Source organism: Mytilus trossulus, chromosome 7 (assembly GCF_036588685.1).
Source record: "Mytilus trossulus isolate FHL-02 chromosome 7, PNRI_Mtr1.1.1.hap1, whole genome shotgun sequence".
Taxonomy (NCBI): Eukaryota; Metazoa; Mollusca; class Bivalvia; order Mytilida; family Mytilidae; genus Mytilus; species Mytilus trossulus.
The window spans coordinates 83,656,105-83,670,323 of NC_086379.1; the positions used below are offsets into that span (position 1 = coordinate 83,656,105).

A 14,219-nucleotide genomic window follows, 5' to 3' on the forward strand; every position below is an offset into this window, starting at 1 on the left:
TTTTTATTTACCTTAAAAAACATAAATATAAGGAACAATTTTGAATGGTGACAAAAAAGGAGAAATAACTCAAGTTGAAAAATGTTTGTAAAACAACAATGAAATTTATTCACAACCTAAAGGTAAGGTAATTGGTGTTAATTTTAAAACCGTGTGTTTGAAACCAAAGCTGCCAAGTGAAGCCATGCACTTAATGCATATGGGTCACATAATTTGATAGTTTACACAGCTAGCTAAACTTCCTGTTCATGGAAAAATTACGAATTTGCCGGTTTTCTAAAGGAAAATCACTGATGAAATCAACAAGGTTAAGAAATCCAGGTAAAAACGGGTCATTTTCTTAATTCCTGAGTTACAGGTGATCCCTCAGAATTGTGAAAATTTCAGGTCACACCTGTCAGTTGACAGGTATGCTTGTATGCATATTTAGGCGAAACAACGAATTTAATATCTGGAACATGCAGGTTTTCGTTACTCCTTGAAAATTGGTACCTATGAAAATAAAATTATCCACTATACAGTTACTCCCCCAAAAGAAGTGTTGTTTGTGAAACAACTGTATACACAAAGTTCAACCAATGGGCTACCCTTACAAGTTGATTTACAACCATTTAATATCAAATGTCTTACAATTTCAAATGAAAAGATTAGAAACAAAATTTTAATCTACATACTGCTTTTGTTTAAATATTGAAATATTATTAGAAATTTTATAAAATGAACATTTCTGAGATCAAAAGTCTACTTCATACATACATGTACATGTTTTAAAGATGTTAATGTTATTTTATAGGAACAGGATCATATAATGGCAGTCAGTGTTAATGTTATTTATAGGAACAGGATCATATAATGGCAGTCAGTGTTAATGTTATTTTATAGGAACAGGATCATATAATGGCAGTCAGTGTTAATGTTATTTTATAGGAACAGGATCATATAATGGCAGTCAGTGTTAATGTTATTTTATAGGAACAGGATCATATAATGGCAGTCAGTGTTAATGTTATTTATAGGAACAGGATCATATTATGGCAGTCAGTGTTAATGTTATTTTATAGGAACAGGATCATATAATGGCAGTCAGTGTTAATGTTATTTATAGGAACAGGATCATATAATGGCAGTCAGTGTTAATGTTATTTTATAGGAACAGGATCATATTATGGCAGTCAGTGTTAATGTTATTTATAGGAACAGGATCATATAATGGCAGTCAGTGTTAATGTTATTTATAGGAACAGGATCATATAATGGCAGTCAGTGTTAATGTTATTTTATAGGAACAGGATCATATTATGGCAGTTAGTGTTAATGTTATTTTATAGGAACAGGATCATATAATGGCAGTCAGTGTTAATGTTATTTTATAGGAACAGGATCATATTATGGCAGTCAGTGTTAATGTTATTTATAGGAATAGGATCATATAATGGCAGTCAGTGTTAATGTTACTTTATAGGAACAGGATCATATAATGGCAGTCAGTGTTAATGTTATTTATAGGAACAGGATCATATAATGGCAGTCAGTGTTAATGTTATTTTATAGGAACAGGATCATATTATGGCAGTCAGTGTTAATGTTATTTTATAGGAACAGGATCATATAATGGCAGTCAGTGTTAATGTTATTTTATAGGAACAGGATCATATAATGGCAGTCAGTGTTAATGTTATTTATAGGAACAGGATCATATAATGGCAGTCAGTGTTAATGTTATTTTATAGGAACAGGATCATATAATGGCAGTCAGTGTTAATGTTATTTTATAGGAACAGGATCATATAATGGCAGTCAGTGTTAATGTTATTTTATAGGAACAGGATCATATAATGGCAGTCAGTGTTAATGTTATTTATAGGAACAGGATCATATAATGGCAGTCAGTGTTAATGTTATTTTATAGGAACAGGATCATATAATGGCAGTCAGTGTTAATGTTATTTATAGGAACAGGATCATATAATGGCAGTCAGTGTTAATGATAAAAGATGTTAATGTTATTTATAGGAACAGGATCATATAATGGAAGTGTAACGAAGTAAGTTCTTTGGGAATTGTCAGGTGGCCAATGTCATACAAAACCAAATTAAAATATAAATTTAATTAACAAAACAAAATAAAGTAAATTCAACAAAAAATGTAATATGAAATGAGAACACAAATGTAACTAAATAAACACACACGGAACAAAACAAAATGTCATGAAATAAACATAAATCAAACAAATTTCGGCCTGCACACTTTCCGCACACTGCCCGGATACGTTCCTTGTTGTACGTACTGTAGATGTAAATGATGAACTGGGTTGTTCCCCTTTAAATTTCTCTTTATAATTAAACGGACGAATTAACTAATTTTCACATATATCTGGTTGCTTCTAAATTGATTGAAGAGAACACTAAATTTGTATGAATAAATATAATGCTGAATAACAAACTATAACTGCTTTAAACTGCATAAATACTGCACAGACCTCTCGATTTCTCAACTAAAAAATGTATATAATTTTACGGACTTTTTGCTCCAAATAAATAGAAACGGACTATAAATTTATCACCGCCTCAATGCGTTGTAACTCCAACCAATATATCACCGAGTTGTTACCATTTTTAACCCCGACACCATTAATTCATCGACACCATTATCTCCGACCAGTCGACAATTAGCAACGTGCCAACGCACACTAAAACCGGGCCTAAAAACCCCTGCAAAATAATAATTGAACCCAAAAATTACTTACGTTATCTATAAATATGAATAATATGGCAATTATCCGTACATTTGGACCGCGAGCAAGAAATATCATCTCGACAGCAAATTGACCTCAATGTACCATAAAATATAAGTAAAATAACTTACCTGAGTGTTGTTTCAATTAGCCTTTGGACATCCATGTCCTGTCCTGACAATTATAATGTCCAAATTGCTATCTAAACCACAAACCCAACTGCACAAACGTGTGCTACTCTCAATGATCATGTGCCGACTGATTTGAGACTCACCTGTTAAATTTCAATAGGTGCGTAATCACGTGATAAACAAGGTCTGCTTGACTAGATTACCGGTGTTAGTGAAAATAAGAGATAACATAAAATATAGTCCTAGGTGTAAAATAAATCATATAAATAATTAACTGAAGTTTGTTACAAACGTCCCTTTCCAGGAGACTAAAGAACATTTAGTCCGACCAGAAACAACAAACTTCAAAATCTAATCTGAAATTAAGCTATATCAGTAAAAAAAAACAAATATGTACACATCAAACATAAAAAATTCAGTCCTGTAACACTAAAATAAAACCAAAATTAACACAATAACGCTGTAATAACGTCACACTCAGGGGTTATCTAAATATCGCCACATCTAGACAAAACATCTGCAACAATGTTTGTCTTGCCTGCAATGTAAAAAACTGTATAATTAAATTCCTGAAGTATCAAACTCCAACGGAGTAACCGTTGGTTACTGGTTTTCATCCTCTGTAACCACTGTAAAGGAGCATGATCAGTATTAATAGCAAACTCTTTACCCTCTAGATAGTTTCTCAAAGTTTTAACCGCCCACACTATGGCAAAGCACTCCTTTTCTACCACTGCGTAGTTGCATTCCGCTCCAGAGAGTTTCTTGCTGATAAACATAATTGGACGCCTTCCGTCATCAAATTCTTGCTCTAGTACAGCACCTAGACCCTTACCGGACGCATCAGTCTGCAAAATAAACTTTTTAGAAAAATCTGGACTCCGTAATACAGAGTCACTACAAATACATTCTTTAAGCTTGTCAAAAGATTTTTGTGTTGTGTCTGACCATTTAACTTTATTTGGTTCGTTTTTCTTTGTAAGGTCAGTCAAAGGTACAGATATGTCGGAGAACTGTGGTATAGACTTCCTGTAGAAACCTATCAGACCGAGAAATGATCTGACCTGTTTCTTCGTGACAGGCACTGGAAATTCATGTATAGCAGATACCTTGTCCTGAACAGGCTTAATCTTGCCACCGCCGGCAATATATCCTAAAAACTCAAGCTCATCGTAGCCAAATAAACACTTACTCGGTTTTGCAACGAGGTTTGCCTGTCTCAGTGAATCGAATACTGCCCTTAAATGCTCAATATGGTACTCCCATGTATCGCTAAATATACCAATATCATCAATGAACGAGTCAGCAAATTCCTCGTATCCTGCCAGAACTTTATCCATCATACGAACAAAAGTAGCACCTGAGTTCATCATACCAAATGGAGTAACAGTAAACTGATAATGTCCGAACGGCGTTATAAATGCGCTCTTCTGTCGGCTATCTTTATCAAGTGGTACCTGCCAATAGCCCTTAGTTAAATCAAGTTTACTGATATATCGTGCTCTGCTGACTTTATTCAGTACCTCATCCATGCGTGGCATAAAAATCGGGTCAAAGATAGTCTGTTTGTTCAAGGAACGATAATCGGCACAAAATCTAAGTGTGTTGTCTTTTTTCTTGATCAGTACTATCGGAGCTGCATACGGACTGTCAGACGGCTCAACTATACCTGCAGCTAACATATTGTCAATCTCTTCTCTGACCTTATCTCTAAGTGCGTATGGTAGTGGGTACGGACGTTGGTAAATCGGTTCATCTGTTTTTGTAACTACTCTATGTTCTATAATATTTGTTACCTTAGGTACGTCACTAAAGATGTCTTCATATTCTGATAATAATTCTTTAAGCTGCTGTTTTTCGACAGTTGTCAATTCTGGTGAGATCGTAACGTCATCTACATTTTCTTTGCTTTTCAACACTGGAGTTATATCTGTAGTCATCTCACTATCATCTGTGCCTTCATCTGTGTTAAGACCTGAAATTACATTTAAGCACGCAGCAATATCTGTTGTGACATTATTATCAAGATCATTATCTACCCGCTCATGCCATAACTTCAACATATTTACATGAAATACTTTGTCTTTTCCTCTAACCTTGACCTTATAGTCAACAGGACTAACTTTATCAGTCACTATAAATGGTCCTTTCCAACTCGCTAACAGCTTTGATGTATGTGTAGGCAATAATATAAGCACCTTTTGACCAACTTCAATCTTTCTGTCTCTAGCTTTTCTATCATAATAAAACTTCAGTCTTTGTTTCGCTTTTGTTTCATTTTCAATGGCGTACTCAGCCATTGTTCTCAACTTTTCTCTAGTGTCTAATAAATAACTCAACACAGAGTTTTGACATGTACTAGGCTCTTCCCACTCTTCTTTAAGTACTGCTAGAGGTCCTCTAATGTGCCTGCCATATAACAATTCAAACGGTGAGAAACCAGTACTCTCATTTGGTACCTCCCGATATGCAAATAATAAGTAGGGGATATATGCATCCCATGTTTTTGGTGTCTGTCGTGCATATGCCTTCAACATTTTCTTCAGTACACCGTTAAACTTTTCACAGAGTCCATTACACATAGCATGATAAGGACTAGTGCGTAACTTACTTATCTTTAATAGTCTACATACCTCAACCATCAGCTCTGACATAAAGTTACTGCCTTGGTCTGTCAACAGCTCCCTGGGTATTCCAACTCTAGAAAATAAACTTATAAGAGCATTAGCGACTGTAGAAGCTTCTTGGTCTTTTAAAGGAATTGCTTCTGGATATTTAGTGGAATAATCGACGCAAACAAGTACATAACGGTTTTTGTCATCAGTCATAGGCAAAGGGCCAACAAAATCAATAGCAATGCGCTGAAATGGCTCATCCATAGGTGGTATGCTAATCAATGGAGCATGTGGTACTCTACCCTTCGATGTACCTATCTGACAATCTGGACAAGACCTACAGTATTCGGCAATATCATTAAATATACCTGGCCAGAAAAAGTGCTGCATGATTCTGTCTCTTGTTTTCTTATTCCCAAGGTGACCTGCCAACGGAATATCATGTCCCAACGAAAGAACTGTTCCTCTCAACTTGCTTGGTAATACAATTTGCTGAATAACTTCACCACTTGGCTTAGTATACACTCTATATAGTAAATCTGAATTATATATAAAATAAGATGCTGGGTTATCATGCACATCACTTACATAAGATTTTACCTTATCCAAAGTCTCATCTGTCTTCTGTAACTCAATCAACTGCTTCCTATCACAAATCTTAAAATCATGGCATACGTCTGAAAAATCTATAGAATGAGATATAGGTATATCGCTACTACGCTGAACATTCGTCTGATCAATCATAATATCTGCTTCATCCTGCTTCTTCTTTCGAGATCGAGTCTCAACTGCATGACATGGGACTGAGTCACCTGAAACAAAAATATCTTCTCCACTAGTCACTGATAAACCATCGACACTATGTGGCACTGATGTGTTCACATAGTTTCCAACAATCAGATCTGCAAACGGTGTATCTAAGATCAATGCAATAATATCACCTGAAATATAAGGAGTAGAAATATTAATACATACTTCTGGACACTGCTTCACTGAACCATCTGCTAAACATATGTCTCTAGTCTGACCTGTAAGACAATCTGGGTTAGTAAACCTACTATGAACAAATACAGTAGAACAACCTGTATCTCTCAAAACTGAGATTTTATCACTATCGATCTTACCTTCTACTATATCAAGTCCATGTACCTGTACCTTGTCGCCATTACATGAAACACCAGGCAACTTAACAGTCACACCACTAATATAATCATCTACTCTATACTCCTGTCTACTCTGTATGCACAAACCAAACTTACCTGGCTTAAAATTATCCTCCTTTGACCGGTTCGTCCTTGTAGGACAGTGCGTAGCTATATGACCAATGTTCTTACAAATAAAACAAGTCCTAGTGTCAGGTTGTCTTCCTTTTGATTGGTTATATCTACCTTGTTGTTTAGATTGGTCGGTGTCAATTCTCCCAACTGATTTAGAACTTACCTGTTCATCTTTATGTGCTTGCTGAAAAGCCTCAGCTTTGTCTACCAACTCATCAATTGTTTTCGGTTTCTGTTCCTTGATCCAAAGTTTGAGCTCTTTATTACAACTTACCATTAACTGTTCTCTAGTAACTAAATCAACAAATCTATCAAAATCAGTGCCTATCAACTCACGCTCCAACCAATGTCTAAGAAAACCTACTAGTCTGACTGAAAATTCCTTAAATGACTCATCCGAAGACTGGCGTTCACTTCTGAACTTCTCCCTGTATGCCTCGGCAGTAAGCTCGTATCTACATAAAATAGCAGATTTAATTTTATCATAATTTTTACTGTCCTCTTCAGACAATCTAGAAAATGCCTCTAAAGCTTTCCCACAAAGTAAAGGTACTAATCTAAGGGCCCACTCAGACTTGGGTATTTTATGCAAAACCACCAATTTCTCAAAGGACCTTAAAAATACATCTGGGTCTTCACCTTCCTTAAATTTAGGAAGTTTCGACTTCAAACTTGAATGTGTCTGTGGTGGTGCAACACCTTGAGCCATTTCTTTCTCTCTAAGCTCTAACTCTTTTAAACGTACCTCTTTTTCCATCTCTATCTTTCTCATCTCTCTCTCTTCCATCCTAGCTTCTCTCTCAGTAGACTGCATTTTTTTCAACATTTCTAAACATGTCTCCAAAGTTTCACCCTTCTCTAACATCTCCGGAACCCAAGCGGGTAATACACTTCCTGCCATACTGTACAATACAAATAATAATAAAATGATAATGTAAACAAATAATAAAACATAAAAGTTCAAACAAAATATATAACAGAAAAAAAATCCCTGTTGTCTATCTGACAATATTTTCTAATATAACAATTGGCACAGTGACAATCCCACCGCTGCCACCATTGTAACGAAGTAAGTTCTTTGGGAATTGTCAGGTGGCCAATGTCATACAAAACCAAATTAAAATATAAATTTAATTAACAAAACAAAATAAAGTAAATTCAACAAAAAATGTAATATGAAATGAGAACACAAATGTAACTAAATAAACACACACGGAACAAAACAAAATGTCATGAAATAAACATAAATCAAACAAATTTCGGCCTGCACACTTTCCGCACACTGCCCGGATACGTTCCTCGTTGTACGTACTGTAGATGTAAATGATGAACTGGGTTGTTCCCCTTTAAATTTCTCTTTATAATTAAACGGACGAATTAACTAATTTTCACATATATCTGGTTGCTTCTAAATTGATTGAAGAGAACACTAAATTTGTATGAATAAATATAATGCTGAATAACAAACTATAACTGCTTTAAACTGCATAAATACTGCACGGACCTCTCGATTTCTCAACTAAAAAATGTATATAATTTTACGGACTTTTTGCTCCAAATAAATAGAAACGGACTATAAATTTATCACCGCCTCCATGCGTTGTAACTCCAACCAATATATCACCGAGTTGTTACCATTTTTAACCCCGACACCATTAATTCATCGACACCATTATCTCCGACCAGTCGACAATTAGCAACGTGCCAACGCACACTAAAACCGGGCCTAAAAACCCCTGCAAAATAATAATTGAACCCAAAAATTACTTACGTTATCTATAAATATGAATAATATGGCAATTATCCGTACATTTGGACCGCGAGCAAGAAATATCATCTCGACAGCAAATTGACCTCAATGTACCATAAAATATAAGTAAAATAACTTACCTGAGTGTTGTTTCAATTAGCCTTTGGACATCCATGTCCTGTCCTGACAATTATAATGTCCAAATTGCTATCTAAACCACAAACCCAACTGCACAAACGTGTGCTACTCTCAATGATCATGTGCCGACTGATTTGAGACTCACCTGTTAAATTTCAATAGGTGCGTAATCACGTGATAAACAAGGTCTGCTTGACTAGATTACCGGTGTTAGTGAAAATAAGAGATAACATAAAATATAGTCCTAGGTGTAAAATAAATCATATAAATAATTAACTGAAGTTTGTTACAGGAAGTCAGTGTTAACGTTATTTATCGGAACAGGATCATATAATGGCAGTCAGTGTTAATGTTATTTTATAGGAACAGGATCATATAATGGCAGTCAGTGTTAATGTTATTTTATAGGAACAGGATCATATAATGGCAGTCAGTGTTAATGTTATTTATAGGAACAGGATCATATAATGGCAGTCAGTGTTAATGTTATTTATAGGAACAGGATCATATAATGGCAGTCAGTGTTAATGTTACTTTATAGGAACAGGATCATATAATGGCAGTCAGTGTTAATGTTATTTATAGGAACAGGATCATATAATGGCAGTCAGTGTTAATGTTATTTTATAGGAACAGGATCATATAATGGCAGTCAGTGTTAATGTTATTTTATAGGAACAGGATCATATAATGGCAGTCAGTGTTAATGTTATTTATAGGAACAGCATCATATTATGGCAGTCAGTGTTAATGTTATTTATAGGAACAGGATCATATTATGGCAGTCAGTGTTAATGTTCTTTATAGGAACAGGATCATATAATGGCAGTCAGTGTTAATGTTATTTTATAGGAACAGGATCATATTATGGCAGTCAGTGTTAATGTTATTATAGGAACAGGATCATATAATGGCAGTCAGTGTTAATGTTATTTTATAGGAACAGGATCATATAATGGCAGTCAGTGTTAATGTTACTTTATATGAACAGGATCATATAATGGCAGTCAGTGTTAATGTTACTTTATAGGAACAGGATCGTATTATGGCAGTCAGTGTTAATGTTATTTTATAGGAACAGGATCATATTATGGCAGTCAGTGTTAATGTTACTTTATAGGAACAGGATCATATAATGGCAGTCAGTGTTAATGTTATTTTATAGGAACAGGATCATATAATGGCAGTCAGTGTTAATGTTATTTTATAGGAACAGGATCATATTATGGCAGTCAGTGTTAATGTTATTTTATAGGAACAGGATCATATAATGGCAGTCAGTGTTAATGTTACTTTATAGGAACAGGATTATATAATGGCAGTCAGTGTTAATGTTATTTATAGGAACAGGATCATATTATGGCAGTCAGTGTTAATGTTATTTATAGGAACAGGATCATATAATGGCAGTCAGTGTTAATGTTATTTTATAGGAACAGGATCATATAATGGCAGTCAGTGTTAATTTTATTTTATAGGAACAGGATCATATAATGGCAGTCAGTGTTAACGAACATGAGTATGAGGAGAGTGGTCAGCTGATAGAGTGTGGTTGTTGCTATGGTGAAGTGGCATTTGAGATGATGATTCAGTGTTATGAGGGGCACCTGTTTTGCCAGGAGTGTCTTGAAAGATATGCCAAGGAGTCTGTATTTGGACACGGGAAGGTATGTAACCTTTGACTTGAAAGGTGTACATGTTTGTCTGACAGGGTTCATTTGAACTTGACCTCAATTAAGTGTATCATTGATAATGATATTTTTATGCCCCACTTAAAGGCATTATGTTTTTCAGTCAATGCTTCCATTTTTTGTCCGTCTGTTACATTAGATTAAAGTGTTTGGTAAAGGTAGTTTTTGATAGTCCAATCAACTTGAAACTTAGTTCACATGTTCCCTATAATACAATCTTTCTAATTTTAATGCCAAGAGACTTGTCCCCAGACTCAGGGTCCACTGAACTTAGAAAATGGTAGTGTGGGTATTTTTTTCCATGTATTTTTATTTTGCCACATTCTTGTTTTATATATGTGGTACTTGTATAACCATTTTTTTTTTAAAGTTATACTTTCAACATCCATTTAATCATGATGTAGAGTACAATAGAGACATTGTGTCTTAATCTTGTTTTGAATTTTAAATTGCTGATTTCTTTCTCCGATATATATATACAGTCGACTCTCGTTATGTCGAAGTCAGCCGGACCAGAGAAATATTTCGAGATACACGTAGTTCGACTCAAACGAACACCGGAAGTTCGACAATCTAAGGGACACAACTCTTGCTTAGCTTGGTAACGCTAAAATAAATCCGGGTGAATATGACAAGAAGATCGATATTCTAGTTTCAGATCGATGTATTTGCATGTCACAGTCTTTTATTATTATGACATTATTTTTACTTATTCGATTGTCTCGAATCAATTAAAAAAAATCCTATGGCTTTTCCAAGAGAGTAACTTCCAATCGATAGTTTTGTTATTCAGGTCGGTTATAGCTGACAAAATTGTTCATTCTCGGATAGAAGAGATTTAAGAAAATTTTGATTTCTATTCATTTTGTTTTATCTCACTCTTTCTTTTTAAAAGATAATATAACAAGATTAAAGACGCCGTTTGAGTAGTTTTTAGGTGATCATCAACGGAAGCCATAATCCTCACTTTATACACACCCAAGCTCATTAGCGTAAATCACAAATTAATTGTTTTGTAAACATTTTAAAGACTTTTTCATGAACTTTAACAATGTCTCACTAATTATCTATAAAAATTCTATAAAAGATAATCTTAGGTAAACACTCATGGAAATAGCATGTCATAAATCAATACAGTGGTCAGTGACTGTAAATTTAATTACACGTGTATTGTCAGATTAACTCTTCAATCCATTTAAATCCCGGAGGTCATGTTTTGACATATGTGTATTAGTTCGAGATAAAAAAATTATTTTGAATGCTTTGAAATTTCGACTCATCCAATTTCGACTCATCAGGAGTCGAATTACATACTTTTGTATGGAATAAAGTTCGGGACCACGTGAAAACTTCGCCTCATCCGAAATTTCGAGTCAACCGAGTTCGAGACAACGAGAGTTAACTGTATATACTTGGTACAGAAAATATAATTTAAAAGTAAAAAACACAAAAAATCACATCATAAATCGAACATTGTTTCTGTTAGCGCTTTCACCGCATCTCCAGTGGTTCATCAGACCGAATTTCTTCATTTGAATAGGAAGTCTCAAGTTAATAACCTTTCTGCAATAAGATTTTCCGACTTAATGAAAAAAAAGAACCCGAACTAAATAGTTGTGATACATGGTGAAATAAAAAAAAATCCAAGAATACCTTTAGAAAGATTGACATTGTTATGCCCTAACCGTAGCGAAAGGGGCATTAAATTTTATCCGTGTCTGTACATCTGTATGTCCTAAAATTAGTTTCCATTGATAACTTCAGTTTGCCTCATCCAAATGTCATGAAACTTATTCCGATGCTTATTACCACAAAACACAGGTCAAGTATGAAATTTGTTGGCATTACTTTTACCATTCTAAAGTTATGCCCCTTTACAAATGAAAACATCACTGAATTTTTCGTTTTCTTTCTCTAACTTAAGTTTGCCTCAACTAAATGTGTTAAAATGTTTATTACCACAAAACTCAGATCAAGTTCAAATTTGGGTAGCGTCACTTTTGCAGTTCTTGAGTTATGACCCTTTATTACATGAACTGCTAGTCATGCTAGTGGGTGCATCATCGGTGTGGTATGGACACATTCCCTATTTATTTGTCCTGCCTTGTCAAAATCTGGGAAGTGAGTCGTGTTGTTTCCACATTCCACAGCATCAACTATTGAGTTTGTAATAGGTTAGTTAAAGAGGAACCACTGATGGTATGTCAGTTATCTTAGGTAGTAAGGATTAGTTTTATCATTGACACCTATAAATGCCAAGGAGATATTTTGGCCTTGATCCCTCAATTATACTAGTACATGAAATATTAAAATTGACTTTTCAATTTCAACATTTTCTCATACTGTTCAAAATATATCCCTGTGTCAACAGTTTTAAATGAAGTTGTATATTTAATGAACATAATTTGTATTTACAGGCTGATTTACTGTGTATGACAGATGGTTGTGATGCTTCCTACCCCATGAGTAAGTTACATGAATAATCACAATATAATATTTAATGTATAACTCAACAATAGCTAGTTTACATTTGTCTGCAACTTTTTTTGAATTTGTCACAAGCAAATCTTTCTCTGTTTTTCGTATTTCTCATAGCTCATAAACCTTTACTGCATGAAGACTTAAAGGGGTTTGTTGGTCCAGTGAAAATATAGTACTGAAGCTATGAATTTTAAACACCTGTGGGAAGAGGTAATTATATGGTACATTATATATATACTAATGTCATGTTAATGTTCTTCGATCCATCCTTTCGTCGTATATGAATACAAATAACTGTTTTACCAATTTTCATGTCTAACACAACATCAATAGATGATCCAGGATTGGCAGTAGAAAGATTTCATTTGATTTTTTAGGCAGTTAAGCTGCCTTATGAGAGCATCCTGGATTTGTGTGCTACCCAATAAATGCTGAAATACGTGCCATTGTTACCATCTAGCTGGCTACTATATTATTTGTAACTTATTGGACAGTTTTTTTTATACATTTCATTCTGGATTATAAAAAATATGACCAGAAAAACCTTAAATGATCGTCGATTTTCCCAAAAGTTTTGAAGTTGCACATAGGAAGTAGAGCACATAAGGAAGCCTTATGTAGTTTATTATCCTCTGAGCTTTTGGCTAAGATGTCAAAGAACAAATGTATGAAATATCTAATCGCCGAAAATCTCTAAGGACAAGTAGTTAAGATTTCCCAAATTGCAAAAGTCGTAGGAATATTGTATGTCGTCAATAAGTAGTCAACTACGTATATAAGTTCAACTGATCACGCTGTTGGCGGCAATTTTTAATTTTAAAAAAGAAGACGAAATTTTCGTATCTTTTCAATTTGGACGCTGGGGTTCAAATTCGCGGTGGTCCGAGGTATGCGACCTTCAACTTTTGCAGTCGGACTTTCTACTTGGTTACTAGCTACGCACAACATGCCCAAGGGACCTTGAAAGAATTATATAAAAAAATAATTTTGCAAACATTTTTACCAAAGTTTCCTAATAAACCATCTCAAACTTATTTTCATCATTACTATTCATGACAGCCATGTTCAATTTGTTATACTGTTAGCTTCATACATAAAATTGCCGATAAAAGAGGGACGAAAGATACCAAAGGGACAGTCAAACTCGTAAATCTAAAACAAACTGACAACGCCATGGCTAAAAATGAAAAAGACAAACAGAAAAACAATAGTACACACGACACAACCTAGAAAACTAAAGAATAAACAACAGGAACCCCACCAAAAACTAGGGGTGATATCAGGTGCTCCGGAAGGGTAAGCAGATCCTGCTCCACATGCGGCACCCGTCATGTTGCTTATGTGATTACATATCCGGTAAATAGTCTAATTCGGTAGGTCAAATTCATGAAAGGGAAGGGGA

At 34.6% G+C, this 14,219-nt stretch overlaps 1 protein-coding gene and 1 long non-coding RNA gene across 3 annotated transcripts in view; one reads left to right on the forward strand and one right to left on the reverse strand.

The window, feature by feature from the left end:
• LOC134726021 (uncharacterized) overlaps positions 1–14,219 on the forward strand; it is an 82,179-nt gene that overhangs the window by 28,342 nt on the left and 39,618 nt on the right. For both annotated transcript variants that reach the window (XM_063590380.1, XM_063590381.1), the window contains exons 10-11: positions 10,124–10,312; positions 12,754–12,802. In XM_063590380.1, the coding sequence (XP_063446450.1) occupies positions 10,124–10,312; positions 12,754–12,802 (238 nt within the window). The remainder of the gene's footprint in view (positions 1–10,123; positions 10,313–12,753; positions 12,803–14,219) is intronic.
• LOC134726020 (uncharacterized) lies at positions 7,875–8,927 on the reverse strand. Its single transcript, XR_010108619.1, has 2 exons — positions 8,648–8,927; positions 7,875–8,493 (listed from the first exon to the last, which is right to left on the reverse strand). It is a non-coding gene; the product is annotated as an uncharacterized LOC134726020 (long non-coding RNA).